Source organism: Panthera onca, chromosome D1 (assembly GCF_046562875.1).
Source record: "Panthera onca isolate mPanOnc1 chromosome D1, mPanOnc1 haplotype 2, whole genome shotgun sequence".
NCBI classification, from domain to species: Eukaryota; Metazoa; Chordata; class Mammalia; order Carnivora; family Felidae; genus Panthera; species Panthera onca.
In genome coordinates, this window is record NC_138348.1 from 99,960,851 (window position 1) to 99,987,170 (window position 26,320).

A 26,320-nucleotide genomic window follows, 5' to 3' on the forward strand; every position below is an offset into this window, starting at 1 on the left:
CTGGACACAAATCTTCATGTTATCTGTGTATAGATGGAAATAGAAGCCAAATATGGGGAAATTCTGTAAAACGAAAGAAGTAGGACCTAGGATGGACTGGAAGAACTCCATCTAACCATTAATGGGAGGGTGGGAAAAATGCACCTGCAAAGCAGAGAGAGGAAAAATAGCCCAAGACGTAAGAGAAAAGCCAGAGAGTGTTTTATCAGGGAAGCCAAGGAAAGAGTATGTCAGGAAAAGGGAGAGGTCCAAGTGTTGAACACTCCCGAGAGGCCAGGTGAAGAATTGGATTTGGTGACGTGGGGGTTGCCGATGCCACGGAGATATAGTGCCGATATCATGGGGGTGTGAAGAGTAAATGGTGAATGTTTACATTGTCCAGCACCACACCTGGTGCATCACAAGTGCTTGGGAATTATTGGCTCTTCTTCTCCACTAGAGTCAGCTGGTGCACCCCACCCCCACACTCTCCCGTGGCCCTGCTAAAGCCAGCAGGTGCACACAATCCACATTAGGGACAGCCCTTGAGCATCTGGGTCTGGTGGCTAGGCAGGCTTATGTTTCTAGGCCCCATGGGTCTGAAACAATCAGAGAGACAATTCTTGGCAGGCTCTCACCCCCGGGACACTGCACAGACAGCAAACTAAAACACACCCCAGGCTTCTTGTGAAAAGGACCTATTCACTTGTCCTAGAGCTTCAGCCTAAAGGGCAGGCTTCGGGTTATGACACATCCTAAGACTACTGAAATGTTCTAAGAGAAGGTGGGCTAAGGGAATGCCATCCTTGTGCTTTCCCTTGGCCTCACTACAACATACCAGTACATCCCAGGAAGGAGCTCATACACTTGTCTGGAGCCTTGACTTTTGCAACTATTGCCAAGGGGACACCTCCAGATGGCCTGGTCTGGAGGCCAGCAGGGTTTGTGATTGCGGTCCCATTGGACAGTATGTATTTGTATACTTTAAAAGCTGCTGTCTAAGAATCTGGCTTCCAGTCAGCCTGAAAGTCAGCAGGTGCTAAGATCCCTCCCTCTGGAACACTGACAGGTCTTGGCACACCCTCAACAACTGGGACCGATCCAGAATAAATCAGGCTGTTTAGACAGTCACAAAGGTTCAAGAGACAACCAAGGGCTAGGGCAAGGTTAAACAATATGGTTCATCACCCACACAAGGCCACTCCTTCAAGACAAGGGGAGGTGGCTATTTTACCTAATGCACAGAAACAAACACAGAGTCAAGCAAAATGAAAAAACAGTGGAATATGTTCCACATAAAAGAATAACATAAAACTTTAGGGGGAAAGAACATAATGAAATGGAGGTAAATAAATTACCTGATAACCAGTTCAAAGTAATGGTCATAAAGATGCCCATGGAACTTAGGAGAAGAATGGATGAACACAGAAGACTTCAATAAGGAGACAGAAAATATTAAAAAGTACCAAAGAGAAGTTACAGAGCTGAAGAACACACCAGGGGGTTCAAAGCAGACTAGACAAAGCAGAAAAAAGGATCAGTGACCTGGAAGACAGGGCAGTGGAACTCTCCCAAACAGAGTGGCAAAAAGATAAAAGAATTTTTAAAAGTGAAGATAGCTTAAGAGACCTATGCAGCAATATCTAGCAGAGTAACACTCCCACTACAGGGCTCCTGAAGAAGCAACAAATGGGCAAGAAAACTTATTTAAAATAATAAAGGCTGGGGCACCTGACTGGGTCAGTTGGTAGAGCATTGGACTCTTGATCTTGGGGTCATGAATTCAAGCCCCGCATTGGGTGTAGAGCTTACTTTAATAATAATAAAATTAATAATTAAAATTATTTTAGTTTGATATTTAACTATTATTTATTATTTAATTTATTATTAATTAATTTTAATAATAAATTAAAAATACAAAAATAAAGTAATAATGGCTGAAAATTTCCCTACCTTGGCAAAAGAAACAAACATCCAGATCCAGGAAGCCCAGAGAGTTCCAGACAAGATAAACCCAAAGAGAGCCACACCAAGACATATTATAATTAAAATGTCAAAAATTAAAGATAAAGGGAGGATCTATAAAGCAGCAAGAGAAAAATATCTTGTTATGTACAGGGGAAAGCCCATAAGATATTAGATTTCTCAGAAACTTTGCAGGCCAAAAGGGAGTGGCATGGTGTATTCAAAGTGCCAAAGGGAAAAAATTTCCATCCAAGAATACTCTACCCGGCAAGGTTATCATTTGGAATTGAAGGAGAGACCAAGAGTTTTCCAGACAAGCAAAGTTAAATGAGTTCATCACCACTAAATTGATCTTACAACAAATGTTAAAGGGACTTCATTAAGCTGAAGAGAAAGGGCACTAAATAGTAACAAGAAAACATACAAAAGTAAAAATCTCACTGGTAAAGGTAAATATATAGTAAATATAGTGGGTTAATCACTCATACGGCTAGTGTGAAGGTTAAAAGACAAAAGTAGTAAAAAATGCATAACTACAATAATTAGTTAATGGACACACAAAAAGATGTGAAGTGTGTCATCAAAATCATACAACAGGAGGAATAAATAATATAGAGTTTTAGAATGCATTCAAACGTAAGTTGCTCTCAGGTTAAAATAAACTATTATATATATAGGCTATTCTGTGTGAGCCTCATAGTGAAAACCTAGGTACACAAGAGAAAATGAGAAAAGAATTTAAGCACACTGCTAAAGAAAGTCATCAAACCACAAGTGAAGAGAGCAAAAGAAGAAACAGAAAGAAACTACAAAACAGGCAGAAAACAATTAACAGAGTGGCATTAGTAAGTACATACTTATCAATGATTATAGGCATACATCAGAGATACTTGCAGATCACCAAGAGAAAGCAAGTCAGATGAACTTTTTGGTTTCCCAGTGCATATAAAAGTTACATGTACACTATTCTGTAGTCTATTAAGTGTGCAATAGCATTCTGTTTGGAAAAAAAAAAACAACTATGTACCTTAATTTTAAAATAGTTTATTGTAGGGGAGCCTGGGTGGCTCAGTCAGTTAAGCCTCTGTCTCTTGATTTTGGCTCAGGTCACAATCTCATGGTTTGTGAGTTTGAGTCCCACATCTGGCTCTGCACTGACAACACAGAGCCTGCTTGGGACTCTCTCTCTCCTCTCTCTCTCTGCTCTTCCCCTGCTAGTGCTCGCCCACGCTCGCTCTCTCTCTCTCTCTCTCTCTCTCTCAAAATAAATAAACAAACATTTAAAAAAATAATTTATTGTAAAAAAAAACGCATACTATCATCTGAGCTTTCAATGAGTCATAATCTTTTTGCTGATGGAGGGTCCTGCCTCAATGGTGGTGATGCCTGCTGATCAGAGTGGTGGTTGCTGAAGGTTGGGGTGGCTGCAGCCATTTCTTAAAATAAGACAATAAAGTTTTCCACATCAGCAGACTCCCCCTTTCACGAGTGATTTCTCTGTAGCAGGTGATGCTGTTTGATAGCATTTTACCCACAGAATTTCTCTCAGAATGGGCATCCAGTCTCTCAAACCCTGCCTCAGCTTTATCAGCTAAGTTTATGTCATATTCTAAATCCTTTGCTGTCGCTTCAGCAGTCTTCAGAGTGTCTCTCCCAGGAGTAGATTCCATTTCAAGAAACCGCTTTCTTGGGGCGCCTGGGTGACTCAGTCAGTAAGCGTCTTTGCTCGGGTCATGGTCTCGCGGTTCGTGAGTTCAAGCCCTGAATCAGGCTCTCTGCTGTCAGCACAGAGCCCACTCTGGATTCTCTGTTTCCTCCCACCTCTCTCTCTGCCCCTACCCTGCTCACCCTCTCTTTCTCAAAAATCAGCAAAACATTTAAAGAAATTTAAAACAAGAAACCACTTACTTTGCTTCTCCATAAGAAGCAACTCCTCATTCATTCAAGTTTTATCCTGAAACGGCGGCCATGCAGTCTCCTCTTCCTTCAGGCTCCGCTTCTGATTCTAGTTCTCTTGTTATTTCCACCACACCTGCAGCCTCTTCCTCCACTGAAGCCTTGAACCCCTCAAAGCCCACGCGAGGGTGGCAATCAGCTTCTTCCAAATTCCTATTAATGTTGATATTTTGACCTCTTCCCATGAATCACAAATGTTCGTGAATGGCTTGTAGAATGGCAAATCCTTTCCGGAAGATTTTCAATTTACTTTGCTCAGATCCATCAGAGGAATCACTATCTGTGGCAGCTATAGCCTCATGAAATGTATTTCTTAAAATAATAAGACTTGAAAGTCGAAATGACGCCTTGATCCATGGGCTGCAGAAAGGATATCGTGTTAGCAGGTGTGAAGATGGCAACCGTTGTACATCTCCATCGGACCTCTTGTCAGGTGCATTGTCATCGAGCAGTAATATTTTGAAAGAAATCTTTTTTTCTGAGCAGTAGGTCTCAACAGCGGGCTTAAAATATTCAGCAAACCATGTTAGAAACAGATGTGCTAGCATCCAGGCTTTGTTGTTCCATTTATACAGCATAGGCGATGTAGATTTAGCATAATTCTTAAGGGACCTAGGATTTTTGGAATGTTAAATGAGCATTGGCTTCAACTTTAAGTCACCAGCTGCATTAGCCCCTAACAAGACAATCAACCTGTCCTTTGAAGCTTTGAAGCCAGACATTGACTTCCCCTCTCTAGCTATGAAAGTCCGAGGTGGCATCTTCCAATAGAAGGCTGTTTTATCTACACTGAAAATCTGTTGGTCAGTGTAACCACCTTCATTAATTCTCTTACCCGGATCTTCTGGGTAACTTGCTGCAGCTTCTACATCAGCACTTGCTGCCTTGCCTAATACTCTTATGTTACAGAGATGATTTCTTTCCTTAAACCTCATGAGCCAGCCTCTGCAAGCTTCAGGCTTTTCTTCTGCTGCCTCCTCACTGCTCTCAGCCTTCAAAGAATTGATTACACAAGAAATAATAAGTGTTGGCAGGGATGTGGGAAAAAGGGGAACCTTCTTGCACTGTTGGTGAGAATGTAAATTGCTGCAGCCACTATGGAAAACAGTGTGGAAGTTTCTCAAAAAATTGAAACAAGAATTATTGTTTGATTCAGCAACTCCACTTCTAGGTATTTATCCAAAGAAACCACAAATACTAATTCAAAAATATGTATGCACCCCTACGTTCGTTGCCGCATGATTTACGATAGCTTAAGATATGGAAGCAACCTCAGTCCATTAATAAATGAATGGATGAAGAAAGATGTGGGATGTATGTACACACACACACACACACACACACACACACACAGTGAAATATTACTCAGCCATAAAAAAGAGTGGAATTTTGCCATTTGCAACAACACAGAGTGGACCTGGAGGGTATTATGCTAAGTGAAATAAGTCAGACAGAAAAAGGACAAATACCACATGATTTCACTTATATGTAGAATTTAAAAAAAAAAACAAAACAAACACACGTAATAAACTTTGTAGATGTAGAGAACAGATTGGTGGTTGCCACAGGGAAGGAGTTTTGAGAGTGGGTGAAATGCAGGAAGGACGTCAGGAAGTACAAACTTCAGTTGTAAAATAAATGAGTCACGGGGAAGTAATGTACAGCATGGTGACTGTGGACAATAATATCGTATTGCATGTTTAAAAGTTGCTAAGATGTGGAGCCCCCGGGTGGCTTAGTGAGTTCAGCGTCCGACTCTTGATTTCAGCTCAGGTCGTGATCTCACATTTTATGCGACCGAGCCCCACATCCGTCTCTGCACTAACAGCATGGAGCCCACTTGGGATTCCCTCACTCCTCTCTCTCTCTCTCTCTCTCTCTCTCTCTCTCTGCCCTTCTCCTTGCACTTTCTCTCTCAAAATACATAAATAAACTTATTTTTAAAAAGTTGCTAAGAGACTAAATGATGAGGATTCTCATCATAAGAAGAAAACTTTGTAACTTTGTATGGTGACAGATAGTGACTGGACTTAAGGTAGTGATCACTTCACAATGTATGTAAGTACTGAATCATTATGTTGTACACCTGAAACTAATATAATGTTATATGTCAATTATACTTCAGTAAAAGAAAGAATTCTGTGAGGTAAATGGATGCATGAAACTCTCGTACTGTTGAGGAACTGGGGCACATAGACTTGAAATTTCTAAAGTTAGTTCTTACAAAGAACACAGAAATTTCAAAGTGGAATAGGAGATTCGGTTTGCTCATTTTAAGGAGGTGCGTTGTGCCACAAGGAAATTACTATCTGAACTTTGGAGGGTCGTGTGTGAAGCCTCCACAGGACTGGAAATGACTCAGCAGAGCACACGTGATACCTGTCTCCGGTGTTCCTGGGATTTCTGAACCAAATCCCCACTAGCTCGACCGTTTCCCTTGCAAGTTTCTCACACGAGGCAGAAGCAGAACTCTAAAAATGCCTTAACGCAGAATTCCTCAGAAGTGCACCCAGATTTTCCCAGGCCCCTAAAAGTGATGGAAAAGCAGCCTCACAGTTCCAGGGGACAACTTTGGGCCTCAATGTGAACGTGACAGAAGTCCACTGGAGCAGAAGATGCCTGGAGGGTTGGGGAGGAGTCTCCCTCTGTGACAGCAGCAGAAAACTTAGGTGTCTCAAAAATCATTTCCATTGAAGCAAATCTTCCCAAACCATATGTTAAGGTCTGGCTTCCTCTGTGACCTCTGACCTCTCACCTGTGTCCTTCGCTTCAATCACTCCCGCCCACCCGGCTGTGTTGGCTTTTGTCTCCTTCCTCCTCACATCCCACGGCTCCTTCTTTTGCTCCAAAAAAGTGACCAGGTTGAGTTTAGAGACAGTAAGCCTGTTTATTAGAAAAAGGGACATGGGTTTTGCTGGAGATTCTCCAGTTTCCAATCCAGTGTTGTGCCTGGGTGAGAAGAGAGGACATTGTAGGATATTAGAATATTCTAGAACATCATGTCCCAAAATACTGTTTTCTGACAGCACCTTTACTGTTGCTAGTATAGTAAAAACTTCAGATCCTAAGCTCCACTTCTAAGTATTTCTGGGTCAAATCTAAGGGGTGGAAATTGGATATTAAGATGGGGGCCACAATAGTTTATGCCACTGAATTTATAGAATTACCACTAATCGCAAGTAAAGGGTGTAGGTTACCTCAGGAAAGATGAAGTTTAAAGGCATGATGAAACACCATGAAGTCATTCTTCACCAACAAACCCCCAATTCCATCCTTGAAAGCAGGGATCTGAAACTCTGTCACAGGAACTGGAAGCTCCAAGAGAGATTCTACAAACAGCAGAGCCAAGAGCTGGAGGGTAGACTAGAAGTTTCTGGGGGAAGTCTTCCTCACCTACAGAGGCCAGGTTCCTGCAGTTCAGCAGTATCACATCCCTGTACAATTCCTGCTCTGCATGAGATGGTTCTATGTCTACACCCCTGAATGTCAGCCGTCCTTGAAACACAAAACAATCTACTACGTGGCCATGGGCAGAGTTCATAATCTGACCCAAGATGAAACCAGAGAGCTAAGAGAACTGGTTGTGACTTAGGAGAGTGTCCTGCATTATCCAGTAAGATCATTTTTTGCACGGTAACGTTCTCCAGCTCTGGGGAAAGAAGATACCATTTGCTCCATGAAAACCACTGTGGAGCCTCTATTTTTCTGGATGATAAATTATAAAATTAAGGCATCAACACAGGCATACACATTTTTGAGTGTGGTATTTATGGCATACAGGATAAATTGTGTATACGTCTCAGATGGAAAACTTATGGTGAGTCAGAAATGTGCTTCTCAAATTTTAATGTGTGCAGAAACAAAATGGAGCCCTTGTAAAAATGCAGACTCTCTCTAGTTCACTTCTGGGGCGGGACCTGGGTTTCCACATTTTTAACAAGCTCATTTTTTACTAGTGAGCACCAATGTCTGTGGTCCAATGAAAGGGTTGTATGGAATTTACAGGCCTAATAGGATCGTGAGCATAGCAACAACAAACCCTTTCGAAAATTTACTATGTACCGCGTATCTTTCTAACAGTTTTTTATATATGAATGCATGAACCACATAAATAATCTGAGAATAATAATATTATTCTTCCTCTTTTATGAGAATATTTTGTCAAACATCCAGTAAATGGTAAAGCTCGGGTTTTACTCCAATTTATCTTAACTAGAATTTATCTGAAAAGAACACAGAACAATACACAGAGACAGCCCTAATGAATGTTTATAGCAGTTTCTGTAACTGAGAAGAATAATAGAAACACGTTAAGAAGGTAACAAGAAAGAATGAATCAAATAATGTTAACATTTTATGCACATAAACATACATAAAAATAGGAAGTATGCATACACGAGAAGTGATAGAGACCAAATTTTCATGTCAGCGAAACCAAGATTATTTTCAATTGTGTCAATCTTGTAAATCTATTTTTGGATGTTGCTCTTTGTATTTTGTAAACACACTAGGGAGATGAACACACACACTGAGATAAAATGAGTTAGAGCAATCGTTTTCCAAGTCTCCTATTTCTTTGAAAATTTGTATCATTTGTGCTGAGCTATATTTTAGAAACTTAACACACTTGACATGCGTTAATAATATGATTCTTGTAGACTTTTTTTGAAAATACAAAGAAGTAATAAAGAAGAGAATGTGACATGAATGTGTGAACTATAATGGAAACAGAGGACTGAGGCCTGATGGATTAAAACCCCGGTTTGCAAAGGCTAGTATCTCCAAGGAAACAAAAGTGACAGCCTTCATTTTCCAAAGCAAACTACAAGCAAAGAGAAACTAAGAAGACAATGTGATGGTTTATATACATCTCTCAGTAAATCCCTCCGACGCCTTTACTAATGATAGAGGGGGAAGTATTAACTTTATAATAAGTAAAGGAATCTGATGGAGGGCCACCTAAGCTAAGTGAACAATGTTAACATCCACTGTCCTGGGACAAATCGATAGCAGGTGACTCACACACAGAGGGACACGTTATCGCTGCTGTGATATTGGTAAAAATGAGGAACTAATAACCTGAATCTATTGTGAAGAAAATGTCAGTTTTATGTATATTTCCATCCACAGTACCTCCCATGTTAATGTTTCTTACCAATATAGAGAGCAAGGCTCTTCTAATAATATGTATATGCAAATATATATATTTTGTTTTTCCTTAGTCTCTCTGTGTTCAGACACATCATGTGGGCCTCCTCCCTCACTGACTCATGGTTAATATCCCTCTCCCATAAACACGGGCAAATTGAGTACGATGCGTGAGCTGGCACCAGCTCCCAGAATGCCACAGAGAGAGGTGTAGCCCATTCCCTCCCAAACCAAAGAGGTGTCCGCAGCAGGTAGGAGCCATCATATTTGCAACCCTGGCTTAACCTGCCAGCCACAGAGTGACTCTCTGGGTGGTTGGGGTGTTTTTAAAAGACAAGGAGAAAATAATGTGCCTCTGAGCATCCACAGCCTGCCATTTGTGACTTTGGCTCATGAAACCAAAGAATTAAATGCAAAGCTGCAGATGGGGAGCTGGGCCGGTGCCCTCCACAGGTGCTGAGCCTATGAAGCTAGAAGTGGTGTTTTGAAAACCATCAAGACCTCAATTAACCAGAATCTGAGGGCATGGGTTAGTCTCTTCTGGTGAACTGATTTATCAGGCATAAGCCTTTTTTTAAAGGGGCCGGGGGAGGGGGGGGAATCTTCCTAACAGTCTTTCTAGAATATGCTTGCCTCCTCTCCTGTTCTAGGGATTAAACAGCAGTGAATGCAATTTAATCTTTTCTACTGAGAATTTTCAGGATCCTCTACTGTGGATTTAAAAGGCGTAGAAAATTAGACTGAATAGTGACATCAGGACATGCCCCGGGAAGATTTTTAAGCCTTACTATCAGCTTGTTTCCTTGTGCTCTGCCTTTTTTTCTTTTCAAAGTGAAGGGCCAATAAAGTAATCTAGTTATGAATTCTGGGTTTGGAAGATCCTAGCTGAGGCTTTGCTGTAACTGCAACCCCTTCCCATTTTTCTTGGGAATCCCCCGGTAGAGGCACAGCAAAAATATATCGAATGAATGACTGGGTTCCTCTGGACATGCAGAATGTTTACTGTCACAGGATTCCTGTGTGGCATTTTTCACTTGCTAAACAGCCCTGGAATGGCCTGCCAGTCCCCTTGGATGAATCAGGAACATGCTAATCTCTTTGTTGGCTCCTGACCTTAAGGACTCAGAGAGCATTCTTCTGCTAGTGAGCAAAAGAGGGTAAGGTTTGGGCTGGGGACTCTGGCACTCAGTCTGTCCACCCAAAGACCAAGTAGCACTCAAGACCACCACCACACAAGTGCACAAGGAAATGAAACATGGAGGCATACACAGAAGGAAAAAGGGGGAGACTTGGCTTCACCCTTGGCACTGGGTTGATAGGTATCTCATGGTTACAACTGGTCACTGATGTGGTGTGGGAGACTGGGAAGGAAGGCACTGGCTAATCACACCCTTAAGGATAGCGAGCAAATGGGGATCTTGAAAGGGACCTTGAGGAACATATTGTTTGACCCCTATCTGAGGCTTAAACTCACAAGCTGGCTCAGGGCAGAGGAGAGCCAGTGCATTGGCTGCTCATGTTCTCCGGCATCCCTTGGTCTCCTTGAGTTTCATGGAACAGAATCCTTGTACTCTCTGTGAGGTGGTTAAGGCCTGTGCCCTCTGGCTGCAGTCTGTGTGAGCTGGCCCTCCTCTGGGCATCACAGTGGAGATTGGGATGTGCTGGTGCTTGAGGCTGGGGAAGGGCTGTGAGGTTTTCCCGGCTGTGGTTTGAAATGGGTGCTCTCTCTCCAGATTCCTGGGACTTCAAGCAGTCCACACGCAACATCTCCCCCACCATCAACCAGGCCAACATCGTGGACTTGCACCCAGCCTCTGTGTACAGCATCCGCATGTACTCCTTCAACAAGATCGGCCGCAGCGAGCCGAGCAAAGAGCTCACCATTAGCACCGAGGAGGCCGGTGAGCACTCTGGCCTTGTGGCTCTTTCCCGTGACCTTGGGGATCAGGGCCATCTGAGGTCTACACCCACCCTGTGCACTGACAGTGGGCTTAAAATTAGAACAGGGAAGGAGAGATCCCAAGGTATTTGTTTGTGTCTGCCTTTGGATCATTGGAGGCTCTTAGGTTTGACCTTTTCCAGATGGAGTTATAGACACTGGGCTTTGGGGAGCTGTCCATGGTTCTTACCCACGCCTCTGGCCCCAGCCTGTCTGGAAAGGGTGGAGCACTAGTGCCCTGTATTATTTTCTGTGACCTTTGTTTTGGAGTTTTTCTGAAAACTCAAACAAGCCTTCTCTCCCTATATGTTCTCCTGCTATTGCAAAATAGAAAACAATACCAAAAGTACATGTCACGTATATGTGTGGCTTTACAAATAATAATAAACCGGGGCACCTGGGTGGCTCAGTCGGTTAAGCATCTGACTTCAGCTCCGGTCATGATCTCTCAGTTCGTGAGTTCGAGCCCCACATCAGGCCCAGAGCCTGGAACTTGCTTCAGATTCTGTGTCTCCCTCTCTCTGCCCCTTCCCTGCTCACACTCTGTCTCTCTCTGTCTCTCAACAATAAATAAATGTTAAAAAAAAAATTAAAAAATAATAATAATAAAGCAAAAAATAGGATAAGCAACACTCACTATCAATTACCAGCATGCCAGGGGTCCTCCCTCTGCCCCTTCCCAACCATAACCCCATGCCTCCCTTTGAGGTAACCAGTAGTCATTCTTTATTTTCTCTTTTATACTGTCACTACAGTGTATGTATGCAGAAGCATGTTGTTTGGTTTTGCCCATTTTCCCAGGGAATGTATTCATTAAATTATTCTTGATATATTCTGTGTCTTCCTTGCTTTGATCGTTAGTATTTTTGTGAGTTTCATCATTTGTGCATTTTCAGTGCTCTGTAGTACTCTCTGCCATGATTATACCACAGCCTCTTTGTCCATTTTAACGAAGATGGACATTGAGGTGGCTTGCAGCTTGGACCTGTGAACATTTTCATACTTGTATGCTTACAGAGGCCTGTGAGTTTCTCTATAGGATAGAAGTAGTTGCAGAATTACAAAGGCATCAGATGAGGACACTCCTACCGTTAACTGGAAATGCCAAGATGTCTTCTAAAGTATTGGGCCAGTTTCCTTTCCCATGGCCAGTAGATATAAGAATTCCTGGGACACCTGGGTGGCTCAGTCAGTTAAGCATCTGACTTCAGCTCAGGTCATGACCTCACAGCTTGTGAGTTTGAGCCCCATGTCTGGCTCTGTGCTGACAGCTCAGAGCCTGGAGCCTGCTTCAGATTCTGTGTCTCCATCTGTCTCTGCCCCTCCCCCACTCATTCTTTCCCTCCTTCTCTCTCTTTCTCTGTCTCTCTTTCAAATATAAATAAACCTTTTAAAAAAAAAGAATTCCCACTACTACACACCCTTACCTACACTTGATACTATCAAACTTTTAAAAATTGTTCCCAGTCTGCTAAATGTAGAGTAATATCTCGTTGTCATTGCTCGCTGCATTTTCAGCAAATGATGATGGAGAATGGAGAGGAAAGGTAAGCCCTATGACTGTTTTATGGGGGGTTCTCTGCTTTCGTGTATGAGCTTTTCCTTTGTTCCCAGCAACCCTCCAGCTGAAGAGGATGAGAGTGAGCACATAAGACTCTTTTCTTCCCTGACTTAACTTGTAATGTTGTTTCCCCCTCCACCAGCTCCTGATGGGCCCCCCATGGATGTCACCTTGCAGCCAGTGACCTCACAGAGTATCCAAGTGACCTGGAAGGTAAGTGAGGTCGAATTTCCCACTGAATGCCTCCATGCCTCCTCCCTTCTCAACCCAGGAATGAAGCCCCAACAAGCTTGCTGATCTCTGATTTCTTATAATTCTCATGCCCAGTTTTTGTTTTTGTTTTTGTTTTTGTCTTTGTCTTTGTCTTTGTTTTTGTTTTTGTTTTTGTTTTGTTTTGTTTTGTTTTGTTTTGTTTTGTTTTGCTAACCACAGTGAGGCCCGAGGGGAGGAAAGACAGGAGGATAAAGGGATGGGTCCCCCCACCACTCCCCACCCCCTCTCCACCTTGGCACTCTGAGGCAGGCCTGTACCTGAGGTGGGATGAAGAATTTGGCAATGCTAAGCAGGGAAGATGGGTTTTCCACCACACCGGCCTCTCTTCTAAGCCCCACATGCTGTAATAGGTCAGGAGTTGGGTTTGACTTTGTACAAAGTTCAAGGGAGCCCTGTGGATGATGAGAGATGACAAAACAGGGTCTTGCCCTCATCTTGGCCCTCTGACTGGAGCTGGGAGGTATAGCAATGTGATCCCCTATCTTCTCCTGGTGAGGCCTTCCACAGGAGTCTTGGTGTTTTCAGGCCTCAGTTTCCTCCTCTATGAAATCACTGAAAATAACTGTCCTCCCTACCTCTGGGCTGGATGAGGGGCAGAGACCTTAAACTCTACAGGATGTCCTGAAGACCCTGTCACATGGGAAAACTCTTAGAGGAGACCTCACAGCTGGGCAGAGAAACAGATCGGAATAACCTGGAGCAGGAGGGAAACACCGTCCTGGGTAATTCTGGCGAACTCACCACCACATCGCTGCCGTGGGCCCTCAGGGCCGCCTGTTGCACTGACTCTTCCAGGCTTCAAGTATTTTCTCACACTGGCTTATCTGACCCTCTGTTCCTGGAGGGTAGCCAGAAGAGGTACTTTTATCCCGACCCATCAGAGGAGGCCACGGCACGGAGTTTGGGAACAGGGAGCTTTCGTAGGGCCTGTATGTGTTCTTCTTGGAGTTTTCCCATCCCAACAGTGGGGCTTGGGGGGAATGCCTCCTCTGCTCCTGGGATCTGACCTCCACAGTCATTTTCTGGCTCTAACTGAAGCTCAGGCACTTTAGTTCTCCCCCAGGCCCTTCAACAAGGTAGACTTAAGAACGGGAGAAATGCAGAAGGGCTTAGTGATATTTTCCTTAAAAACACTACACTCTTGTGTGTGTCTCCCCATCCCAACCCCCACCCCCCACACCCACATAGACACACAGCAGAGTCTGTTCCTTCTTTCCCCAGAGAAATGACCAGAATGAAAGTGAGGTAGGGACTACACAGTTGGGCCTTCCTGGGAACCATGCCCAGAGCCATGGTTCCACTTCACATCCAGATCTGGGCACCAAGGCTTTCCTCAAAAACTTGGGGGGGGGGGGGGGTGAAGCCTAGAGTCCAACCCCAAGTCTGTCTACATCCTGGTTCTGGACCCATTTCCTAGGAATACTGTCAGGAAGCCAGGAGGTGGGGGCAGGGAATGAATACGTATGTAAAACACTGAGCCGTTTGGCTACAAAGCTCTGACCCGGAGGTCGATAAAAATTTAGAATCAGATTTATTTCTCCAAAGTCTCATAATGAAAAATAAAATTGATTAGAAAGTTAGAACTTCAGAATGAACCAACCCATCAATAAATTTTGGCCTGACTTCTCAGGGGATTTTTTTTTAACACCAAGAAACAGATTAATGAAAAATAAAGATTCACTTGAAAGATAAGTCACTTCATTTTAAGACCCTTTCCGCGAGATGGATCGCCACTGCTTTATGACATAAATTTGCAATCAGCCCTATTGATTTCTTAATGCTTCAGAGAAATATTGTTAAGATTGATTTAAATCCTGAGTGTGCCTGTTGGGGGTGAGGGGAGCAGTGGAAGGGAGAAGAGAGAGAGAGAGAGAGGGAGAGAGAGAGAGAGGGAGAGGAGGAAAGAAAGAGGAGGGAGGGAAGGAAGATCTGTCAAGATTTGTATAAATATGTGAATATATATATGTATATAGCAGGGTGTGCCTGGATGCCCATCCAAGGCCTCTGTCAGTATATGTTGATGTGAATATGTTGGTATATATCATGGCCTAGATGGCTGTGGTCATGTGGACACGTGTGTTACTCTCTGAGCGTGGCAATATGGATGTGTGTATGTAATATAAGAGTATGTGTCATTATGAAGGTGGGGTATCACTCTTGAAGGTATGTTTGTGTCTATAATAGATGTCTCTGTGTGTGTGGGTGTGTATGTAGATTTACATGGGCAGATATGAGAATTCAGAAATTTGCTCACTTACAAACTAGCAAACAGGACTGCCCAAGTGCAGAGAAACATTATTCAGGCATTAACAAAAAGTCAAGTCAATTAAAAACACACACACCTATTTAGTGAGTTCAAAACAATTATGTTAAATTAAAAACTTCATTTTATTGAGTTAACAGCGAGCTGAAAATGCAGTTCATTTAAAACATTCATTGAATTAAAAAAAAAACAACAGTGGGGCTGTTTTACTAACTTAATTGTTTTTGATCTCACTATTTTTTTGTATAATAAAAGGTAGGCTTTTAAATTAACTTCATTATCTTTAAAACCCTGATTCAAGTTGTTTTTATATGCACTGGGGTGGGTGCTGTCTCTCAATTTCTAGATGGGCAAGTCTGCTTGTTAGAGGAGCCAGTTTCTGTCTGTGAGTCTAAGTATACATGACTGTAGGTAGGTGGATGGATTACGGTGTTTGCTTTGATGGGTCCGGATGTGTGTGTTCGTGGTTCCGGATGTGAGAGGTATTAGGATCGCGTGTGTGCATCTGGTTGTGTATCAGGGTTGAAGCTTGGAGTGAAAGCATGTTTTCTAGCCCCAGACTCATGGCACTGGTGTTTTCTCTGTTCTCCTGGCTGACTGGGGCCAGTCCTTCATCCCCACCAGCCAAGCCAGGGCTCCATAATGCCCCCTTCTTACTGCGTGTCCTCATCTACCTCTGTCCCTGCATCTGGGGGCTGGCTTCAGGCCCCAGTCCCCACATACCCCAGCCCTTTACCATGATGCCCAGGGCAGTGTAGCTCCCTGCTCCAAGAAGGGCTGGGCACACACCAAAATCAAGGACTCTTTTTTTTTGTTTTAAATGTGGTAAAACATACCCACCATTTTATTCATGGCTAAGTGCACAGTTCAGTGGCATCACGTACATTCACAGTATTGTGCAACCATCACCACCGTCCATCTGCAAAACTTCTTCATGATTCCGAGTAGAAACTCTGCCCCCTATTGAATGATAGCTCCGCCTCCAACCCCTGGTAACTTCTAGTCTGCTTTCTGTCTCTGTGAATTTGACTATGCATGTGACCCCATGGAAGCTGTATCAACACAATATCTGTCCTGTTGTGTCTGGCTCATTTCTCTTAGCATGATGTTTTCAAGGTTCGTCCACGTGATAGCACATGTCAGGACTTCATTCCGACTAAATAAGAGGCTAACTGTCAGGCTGAATAATATTCCATTGCACTCATAGGCCACTTTTTGTTGATCCATTCATTCGTCAGTGGACACTTGGGTTGCTTCAACCTTTTGGCTGGGGTAAATAGGGCTGCTCTAAACGTGGATGTACAAGTATCTGAGTCTCCACTTTCAATTCCTTGCGGTCTATACCAAGGAGTAGAATTTCTGGATCATATGGCGATTCTATGTTGGGCTTTTTGAGGAACTGGCAGACTGTGTTCCCCGGCAGCTACACCAGTTTGCATTTCTGCCAGTAGGACACGAGAGGTCCAATTTGCCCACATGGTCACCAACACTTGTTGGTTTCCATTTTTTGATGAGACCTGTCCTACAGGGTATGATGTGGTATCTCGGGCTTCTGTTTTTATTCAAGCTAATTGCTCACCTCCTTCTCCGTCTGGTTACTTTTTGTCTGCTGTTCCCTTTCTTTCAGGTCCCCGAGCCCATGCCAAATGATATTCCTATTCATTCGTTCATTCATTCATTCATTCATTCATTAACTGTGTGTTGAAGGCTTGCTACGTATCAGCCATCATTGTAGACACTGAACACAGAGCAAAGAGCAAACAAAACAGACAATGCTTTTCATCCTCATGGTGTTTACATTGATGGGAACAGATGGACACATAAATAAAATATCCAATGATGCTGAGTAAATGCAATGCAGAAAAATAAAACACGGGGAAGAAAAGATGGGTTCAAGAGGTAATGGGGGCCAGGAAGAAATGTAAGGAATACTGAACAGAGGGCAGGGAGCAATCTTACAGAAAGAGCGTGAGGAGGGACAGCTGGGTGGCTCAGTCAGTTAAGCATCCAACTTCAGCTCAGGTCACGATCTCACGGTTCGTGAGCCTGAGCCCCGCGGCGGGCTCTGTGCTGACAGCTCAGAGCCTGGAGCCTGTTTCAGATTCTGTGTCTCCCTCTCTCTCTGACCCTCCCCTGTTCATGCTCTGTCTCTCTCTGTCTCAAAAATAAATAAACGTTAAAAAAATTAAAAAAAAAAAGACAGGTATTTCAGCAAGGATGCCACAGGGCCCAAGAGGCAAGCTGTGGGGGTATCCAAGGCAAAAGCGTTCCCCTTCAACGGACATGGGCCCAGTGTAAACAGCAAGAGACCAGTGCTGGAGCCTAGGGAGCATGGGGAAGAGGAGATGGGCCCAAGTGGTAATGGGGGTCAGATCATATAGGGTCATATAGTCATTGTAAGAACTTTGGCTTTCACTTCAAGTGAGACAGGAGCCTTTGAAGGGTTGGGAACAGAGGAGTGACATGATCTGACTTTGGCTTTAAGAGCAGCATCTCAGAGCACCATTGTGTCTTTGTCTCCCCTCCCCTACTGTGCTCACAGGCGCCCAAGAAGGAGCTGCAGAATGGCGTCATACGGGGCTACCAGATCGGCTACAGAGAGAACAGCCCTGGCAGCAATGGGCAGTATAGCATCGTGGAGATGAAGGCCACCGGGGACAGCGAGGTCTACACCCTGGACAACCTCAAGAAGTTTGCCCAGTACGGGGTGGTGGTCCAAGCCTTCAATCGGGCTGGCACAGGGCCCTCGTCCAGCGAGATCAATGCCACCACGCTGGAGGATGGTGAGGGCACCAGCAGAGGGTAGGGGTGCAGAGGCAGGCTGCCAGGGAGGACTCAGGGCCCTTCCACAGCTCCTGGTCCCCATCAGGGTCTTGTGAGGCACACAGGCTCCCTGGATCCCTCCGTCTCCTCTCGCCCACTGGCTCCTCTAGAGATGCTGGTCCACGGAGCCCCCCCAGGTCCTCAATCCAACGGCCAGCGCTCTATCCACTGCTTGTCGACACTCTGCCTCCCTAGCACCTGCCACCCATCTGACTCTCCATCCATGTTTCTCCCTCATTCTGGCCCTCGCTTGTCTCTCTCTCCAGGCCCTTTCCTCTACATCCTGCTCCTGTTTCTCTTCCCTTATAACCTGCAGGTTGGACAAAGGGCAGAAACCAAGTTACCTTTGTAGTTCTGGGCTAGAACCTGTCCACTAACTGTTTTAGGGACCTGAGATGACACTGGGGTTAAGAGAGTCCAAGATCCATGTGGCAGGCGATTTAGAGGCTACTGTTTAAAACATGATTCTTTGAGGACTAGAGAGGACTCAAGTAAATACAGGGCCTGGTTTTCAGGGGAACAGGGTTAGGAGAAAGCAGGAACGTGCCCGCTCTCCGAGCACAGAGGAGGGCCCGCTGGTACCTGAGCCTGTGCCAGGTCGAAAGAGGACACATGGCCCTTGATGCCTGCAGCCTCCCGAAGGGCAGATCAAAGAAATAGGGTGTTCTCCTCGGCTTCCGGCTTGACGTCCCTCAACCCCAAACCAGAGTCTGAGACCAAAACCTGCACTAAGTCTGACCCTGCCCCAGCAGATGGAGGGGACTAACTGTCCACAGGGCGTAATGCCATCGGAATACCCAACATTCCACTGTTAGAAAGTCATTCCTTTAGGTTAGGCAACGCCTTCTACCTACTTCACCTTCTCTGAAAATGTAGACACCCTTGGGAGGGAGGACGCGTCAGATCGGAAACACCTGACAGCGGATTAGCACGTACCAGTGGTCCTTAACGTTAGCTCCAGATTGGAATTATCTGGGGAGCTTTCAAAATAATGGTGCCCAGGCTTCATCTTCCGGGATTCTCATTCAGTGGCTTTGGGGCACAATCTGGGCTTCGGGGTGGAGCACTGAGCCCCTGGGGAAGGGGAGAATGCAAAAAGAGGGAAAGGCACATAGAAAGCAGAGAGGCACAGAGAAGCCTGGGTGGTGGTGGGGAGGACCACAAGGCAGCCAGCTCCCCCATTCCACACTGGCTCCATGCCTCCCCCCCACCCCAGCACCTCCCCTCCGTGATGCTGGCCACAGACCTGGCTGGGTGGAGGAGGACCACCAGCTACCTCTTCACACGAGCAGTACTAGTCCCAAGTGGTGCTCTAACCCGGTGGTTCTCAAACCTGAGTGTATATCAGAATCTGCTGGAGGGCTATAAGCAGGTTGCTGGGCCCTCCCCCACAGAGCCTCTGCTTTAGCAGGTTGAATCAGTTTTGCATTTCGAGTACATTCCCAGATGATGCTGGTGCTGCCGGCACGGGAACACCTATGAGAACCGTAGCACTGACCCCTAGGGCCTTACCCACACAAGGAGCCAACGTTCACGCAAGCTAAGTAGCCTGTCCAGAATCACCTATGTCGTAACGAACGGAGCCCAAATCAAAATCCAGGTCAGACCCTGAATCCCGTACTCTATCTGCGCCCCGTTGTTATACTCTCGCTTGGGAGCGAGGCGGGATACGGGACCAAGTGACGTGGATGCAGGATGCCCCAGGGAAGGCGCGTCCAGGGGAACAGCTGCCCTGAGCCCACAAGGACATGCCCCGCCATGCACTGAGTTTCCTGTCCTCCAGGGCCAGGCCCGCCTCTGGCCTTCATCGGGTCACCGCCTCCCTGCTCTGGGGTGGGGGTGGGGGGCGCAGAATTTCCGGGAGGGCGAGATCAGCGTGGGCCGTAGAGTCATTTTCAAAACAAAGGAGGAGAGGGAAGAAAGTTTCCAGCAGCAGTTGCCCAGCACTTTTTCATACTTAATTAAGGCCCTCGTTAGCCTGTCAGATCCCGATCGTTTCCTGGCAATATTAGCACTCCTCCTGGGGTATTCAAGGGCCCCTGCTTTAGCAGTAGTGTCTTTTCCATAATTATATTACCTTCATTTTGTTCGAACGGGCGATCTGTATTAGTTTATTACACTGGGTCCCTAATTACATGGTGCTTATATTTTTACACCTAAGTAATATGAAACAATAATCATTCTCAAAGAGGATCGTTACGATGATGTATTATCATTTAAATGCTCATAAAAATTAGAGTTGCCTCTTGTGGGGCAATGGGATCTAATTACCTTCCATCCAGCCTGTGCCTCCTTCCTCCCTCTCAGAGCAAAGCACACATGGCCTTTCCCTTTGGCCCCCGCAATTCGGAAGCCAGCAGGAAGGGCCACCAAAGTTTTCCCCAGCCAAGGTGGCTCCTAGAACCTGGCATCCCTGCCGTCTGCCATCTCAGAAAAAGTGGCCTGCACCGGGGCAAACCCCTGAGGGAGGGGGATAGGACTTGGGTTAGGCTCAAAGACGGCTTTCCGATGGGGAAGGTTAGAGGCAGGGCACCTACATTGGCCTCAGAAAGTGCTTTCTCGTCATCCCGGAGATTTTGATATATTCATGTTACAGGGACAAGGGACAAAGGTGTAATGGTCCCAGAAGTCCTAAAGGTGTCTATGGCTCCCCTTCTCCTCTTCACCAGGGTGAGGGGACCGCTTCCTTCTTTTCCTTCCCTTCAGCTTGGCATTAAGGACGCAAGGGGCCCGAGAGCCAGGCTGGGCTCAGACCACCCGGTCAGATGACACAGCAGGGCCAGCAGCCATCGGATAAGACCCAGGGCTGGCGTGGAGATCTTCCAGGCTCTGTAGCATCCACCCTGGGCTTTGGTGCCCACTGGTGAATCCCCATGGGCTCATGCCCAGAGTTCATCACCTTCTGCCCCCAGCATTTACCCAGAACAGGGAACGGGCCACCGGGAGGCCAAGGCGCCGAGACTGTGAGGACCTCTGTTTACCCAGAAGAGGACACTTGCTTCACTTCCCAGCCACACAGCCCAGACTCTCCTCACTCGTTGTCAGGAGCTCCTTCCATGTTCCTCTGGCGGGGGGCACGGATGTCGGGCTGTACCTCCTGACGGGGCCCTTTGTCTCTCTCCCCGGCCCGTACAGTGCCCAGCCAGCCCCCCGAGAACGTCCGGGCCCTGTCCATCACCTCAGATGTGGCGGTCATCTCCTGGTCGGAGCCCCCACGCAGCACTCTCAATGGCGTCCTCAAAGGCTATCGTGTCATCTTCTGGTCCCTCTACGTGGATGGGGGTGAGTCTGCCAGGAGTGAAAGCCGGGTCTCGGGGTGAGAGGTGCAGGGTCTGTGTCCACGCTTGGAGCTGAGCATCTTCCCATGGGATGGCCGGCGGAGGCGCAGCTCCCTCTGCTGCACGTGCTACCCCAGCCAGAGCCAGAGACCAGGGTGGGTCACCCCTGTGGTAGGGGGAGGGACGCCAGCTGCTCCTGGACGGCAGTGTGTCTGGAAATGACTGGAGCTGTGATGGTGCACGTGTGCTTCTAATGTAACATGTGGATGTTCGGTCAGGGTCCGGGCAGGGAGCAGGAGGTACCCGCGAGTGGGGCAGTTGAAGAGTTTCATGAAGGCGCTGCTTGCAGAGGGCTGTGGAAGGAGGGCGGGGCACCGAGGAATAGTCCTCACCACCTAGGCCGGAGGGGACAAGAGGAGGAAGCGGGGCTACCAGGACCTGGGGGAAGGGGGCACCCCTTGGCCAGGCCGTGGGGCAAGCGGTCTGCGCAGATGAGCCGCTTGGGACCCGGAGAAAGGTGGGGAAGCGCATGCAGTGAAGCCGGGGTAGGAATGGCAGAGGGACAGCAACCAACCCTGTGTGTGCCTTCCTCGCCCTGGGACGCGCGGGTCCAAACAGTCGTGTGTAGCCTCACAAACACACCAAGTCCCCGCCCGCTGGTGTCACGGGAACCCTGCAGTGATAGGGAAGTCTGCAGCTGTGCGAGGCAGAGACCCAGCATCCCCAACTATGGAAATGTTCTACTGGGGGCCATAAGGGCCCCCGTGAGTTTACCTCCCTGGATCCTGAACCTTCTGCCTCCAGCCCCGGGGCCCTCCCTTCTCCCCAGGAGGACCTGAGACTCCAGCTCATGGTCATTTCTCCAGGGCACCTGCCTTCCCCTTCCCCACCTGGATGCTGCTGTGCCCGGATACACTGCCAACAGGAAGTGTCCTTCTTGCCTCTATCTCTGTCATCTCCTCTAAAAGCACAGAGACCTGGAGCTCAGGAGCTGGATCTCTGGCAGTGTCCTCAGTTCACGTGTTGGGAGACAGCCTCATGCATTTCTGCTGTGCCGCATAAGGGGTGGTCCCTGGCTTTCCAGAGCGTGCTTCCTCTTTTCTTTTTTCTTTTTTTCTAATTTTTTTAACATTTATTTATTATTGAGAGACAGAGACAGAGCATGAACCTGGGAGGGGCAGAGAGAGGAGGAGACAGATTCCAAAGCAGGCTCCAGGCTCCGAGCTGTTAGCACAGAGCCTGACGCAGGGCTCAAACCCACAAACTGTGAGATCATGACCTGAGCCGAAGTCGGACGCTTAACCGACTGAGCCACCCAGGGGCCCCTTGCTTCCTCTTTTCTAAGCCTGTAATCTCCCCTGAAGTCACCTGGGTTGTTGGCCATACTGTCCTCTTTTGGGGTCTTTCTCTGGCTCCGGTCCTGGACAGGACTACCCTGGTTTCTGATTTCCTAAAAAGAAAGGTCCCACCGTTCAGGCTTCTGAGGTTCCCCCTGCACTCACCTGGAGTTGCCTCAGGCCGGGCGCGGTGTTCTCATGCCCCTGGCCCCGGGCAGACTGTTGCCCTCCCCTGGCCAGGCTCCCTGCTTAGGGCTCTTTGCCTGCACCGGGTCCCCGGTGAGGTGCTGGGGTGGGTTGCAGGCACCTGTCTCCTACGAAGCCCATCCTCAGCCAGTGCGTCTGGGCCCGTCTTTTGGAAAGCCCGGTGGTCCCAGTGGATGGCTGTCAGCTCAGGAGCCTGTCTCTTTTCCTCCTTCTAAGACCCTGGTCTTCCCGTGGGACCCTCTCCCTAAACTCGTCTTCCGTCTATAGCAAGTTCCTTGGCAGAGTCAGATGACGGGTCCTCACTGAGCCGGAAGAAGTCCCAGCCCTTCCTGGCGGGGGCTGTCCCCTCTACCAGCCTCGCCCGGGTTCTCTGTGTGGGTGCTTCCTGGGGAGGGTGTCCCCAGCGGTGGGGAGAAAGGTGTCCCCCGCGGTGGGGAGAAAGGAAGGGGCTTAGCCGCTCACAGACACCACTGAGCGTTCAGGGTGCTGGCCCAGGAGCAGTCAGACACAGAGGAGGCAGCCTCAGCCTGTCCCCCGTCATCCCAGGGTAACACACTGCCTACTGACCTGAGAGCCGAAGGAGGCCCTGGGACAGCAAAGAGGAATGGCTGTGACCATCCCACCTGGCCTAGGCTCCCTTCCAGGAGATCCTTGGCATCCCTCACATGGAGAGGGGAAGGGGAGGAGGGGAAAGGTGCTCAGATGGAAAGGGAGAGCATTAAGCTCAATTTGGTACGAGGTCAGCTGGGGCTGAGGCCGGGCATATGCCGCTCGCCCCAGTTGGGCCGCTTGCGGAGACACGCGGCCTGGGAGCAGTGCCCCAGACCTGCCCCCGGGCGCCTGAAGGTGGCGGTCCCCCCCGGTCGCCACTACTGTGGAGTCGAGGTCTGAGCCCAGTGGAGCTGGCCCGACCGGAGCCCAGGCTGGCCGAGGGGCTACGGCAGGGGCCCCAGGCCCGGCCAGCCTGGCCGCGCCCCGACGCTGCTTGTCTCGGGCAGAGTGGGGCGAGATGCAGAACATCACGACGACGCGGGAGCGGGTGGAGCTGCGGGGCATGGAGAAGTTCACCAACTACAGCGTGCAGGTGCTGGCCTACACCCAAGCCGGGGACGGCGTGCGCAGCAGCGTGCTCTATATCCAGACCAAGGAGGATGGTGAGTCCCCTCCACTGCGCCCAGCCCGGCCTCGGGCCACCGGCCAGGCTCCCTCCCCGCCCACCCCGGACCCATTGCTGAGCACTGCCCAAGGGGAAGGGTGAGAGCAGGGCACTGTCCTGTCTCCTGTCCCCGTAAGTCATTGCAGGGTGGCTTTGAGCATGCTGGGGCCCCGCTTTAGGAGAACACAGCTTACCGCAGGCGGCAGTGAGATGCTCTGGGACTCCCCACTCCCTTAGCTCCCCTTGAAGCCCTAGGTCGGAGGCCAGGTAAAGTCTCTCTTCCCACCCCCTCCCCAAGGGCATCCTTTTTGTGGCAAGATTCTGCCTGGTTTCTTCTGGATACGGATGGTTGGGGTTGGGGGAGGAGGGGGAGAGGATCGTCACTGCACACATCTCAGGTTAGGGGCGTGGCAGAGGCCCCAGAGTGGTCCAGGCCCTGGACTCTGGCATGCTGGGGAGGCTCCCAGGGCGAGAATGGGATGTGCCTCCATTTGGAGCTGTGATCTCCAGGCCCTCCACCCTGGGGCAGAAATGGAGGAAAATAAGGAGCCAAAGCTCAAGGGCAGAATGACAAAGTAAGGAGGTGGGGGAGTGGAGAACCCAGCAGAGAACAGGGTGGGAGAAGGGCCACACTCCCAGCCAGGCCCCAGAACTGCCAGGGGGCCTCCTTCATATGGAGCGTGTCCAGCAGGTGCTGTGTGTGCCCACGAGCAGCTCTGGGCTCCTGCTGCCAGCCTCTGCTTCCTTCCTCACGTCATCCCAACACCGTCACTTTTTTTTTTTTTAATGTTTACTTATTTTTGAGAGTGCGAGTGGGGGATAGGCAGAGAGAGGGAGGCACAGAGTCCGAAGCAGGCTCCGGGCTCTGAGCTGTCAGCACAGAGCTGGAAGCGGGGCTCGACCTCACAACCTGTGAGATCACGACCTGAGCCGAAGTCGGACGCTCAACCGACTGAGCCACCCGGGCGCCCCATCACTTAGCTGATTCTTAAACCTTCTGAGGCAGGTGCTATATTTTAAAAGAGTTTCTGTGAAGAGGGGCTGGCACCAATGGGCACTTAAACTAGCCAACATTGCCGTCACGGCTTCCTACCCTCACTGCCTCCATTTTCTCAAAGTTCCCACAGTCTGGGCCCCCCCTGTGCCACTTGGCAGAAGGTCCTGGAGGGTGAGAGTTGTTGAGAGGAGGGTCTCAGGCTGGGACTGATGGTAGAGAGCTTCCCAAGGCAGCCCAGCACTCGGGGAACAGAGCAGTTTAATCCAGCTCCCCACTCTCCCTAAGCCCTGCCCTTCTCTCAGATCGGCCCCCTCCACGCCATAAGCTCTGAGCAATTAAATATTTACCAACCTGCCTGCCCTACTTTTCCTGCCATTAATCCCCCCATCAAGGTTTCCTGGGACGGCTCCAGGCAGAGCCACCTGCTCTTATGTGGAGACCAAAAGGGGACTGTGCTCAGAGCCCGGCCCCTTCCAGAGCCTCTGTACCACACACACGGGCACCTTCCCAGCCTCCAGAGAGGAACCACTGGGGCCCCCAGACTTCTTGCCGCCTATTCTGACGCAAGGTCTGAGCCATAAGCACCTCCACATGTTTCACAAAGGTAAGGGATTCCCCACAGGGGAACCCAAAGTTCCGAGGAGCTTTCAGCCTTTCGGTTTAGAGCTGCCTGCAGAGGCTCACAGGGATGATCGCGGGCAGGGAATGGGGCCCTACCGTGAGGCTCCACAGAGTGGAGGGGCTCCCGTGAGCGCGGCAGAAGAAAGGTCCCAGCCCTGCCAGTTATCGGCAAGTCACTTAACCTTTCTGAACCTCAGTTTCCTCGTGATAAAATGGGGACAGTGATGCCTCATTGGGTTGTCCCAAGAAGCACGTTAACTGCAAAATCCTTTCTAAAACGTGCGGTGCTAGCAAACAGCAGGTGTCTAATGGCTACCAAGGTGCTGGCAGTGAAGTGACTGCTTTGGGAGGACCCAGGCGCCCCGGAGAGGCTCAGTGCCCCCCAGAGGGAGGCCCCCGGGCCAGAAGGAATCCACTGTCAGATGAGGTCTCGTCAGAACAGCGGCCACACTTGACATGTGTACCACATGTGGTCATAAGCGTGGCTGAGCCTTGCCAGTAGCCCTGTGAGGTACGTATTATGTCCATTTTAGAGGTGAGAAAAGTGAGGCATAGGGAACTAAAGCAACTTGCTGAATGTCACTCAGCTCCTCGGAGGCAAATGAAGACCTTCTTGCCTCCACATCCTCTATTCTGTAGGAGACAGGAAGCTTTGGGCTGTGAGTAATACAAGTTAAAGAAAAAAAAAAAAAAGGTTTCAGAAGTAAGTGGATTTATTATCACACGTAACAAGAGGTCTTGAGGAGGCAGCTCCACAGGGTTGGTTCACTCCGTGGGCCCCCGTCCTCGGCACGTCACCTGTTCCTCCCGCGGCTCC

The 26,320-nt window shown here is 48.3% G+C and overlaps 1 protein-coding gene across 1 annotated transcript in view; it reads left to right on the top strand.

The window, feature by feature from the left end:
- DSCAML1 (DS cell adhesion molecule like 1) overlaps positions 1 to 26,320 on the top strand; it is a 349,722-nt gene that overhangs the window by 297,772 nt on the left and 25,630 nt on the right. Inside the window, exons 15-19 of the mRNA XM_060604850.3 lie at positions 10,782 to 10,949; positions 12,691 to 12,761; positions 17,627 to 17,867; positions 21,043 to 21,189; positions 23,728 to 23,883. Of these exons, the coding sequence (XP_060460833.3) occupies positions 10,782 to 10,949; positions 12,691 to 12,761; positions 17,627 to 17,867; positions 21,043 to 21,189; positions 23,728 to 23,883 (783 nt within the window). The remainder of the gene's footprint in view (positions 1 to 10,781; positions 10,950 to 12,690; positions 12,762 to 17,626; positions 17,868 to 21,042; positions 21,190 to 23,727; positions 23,884 to 26,320) is intronic.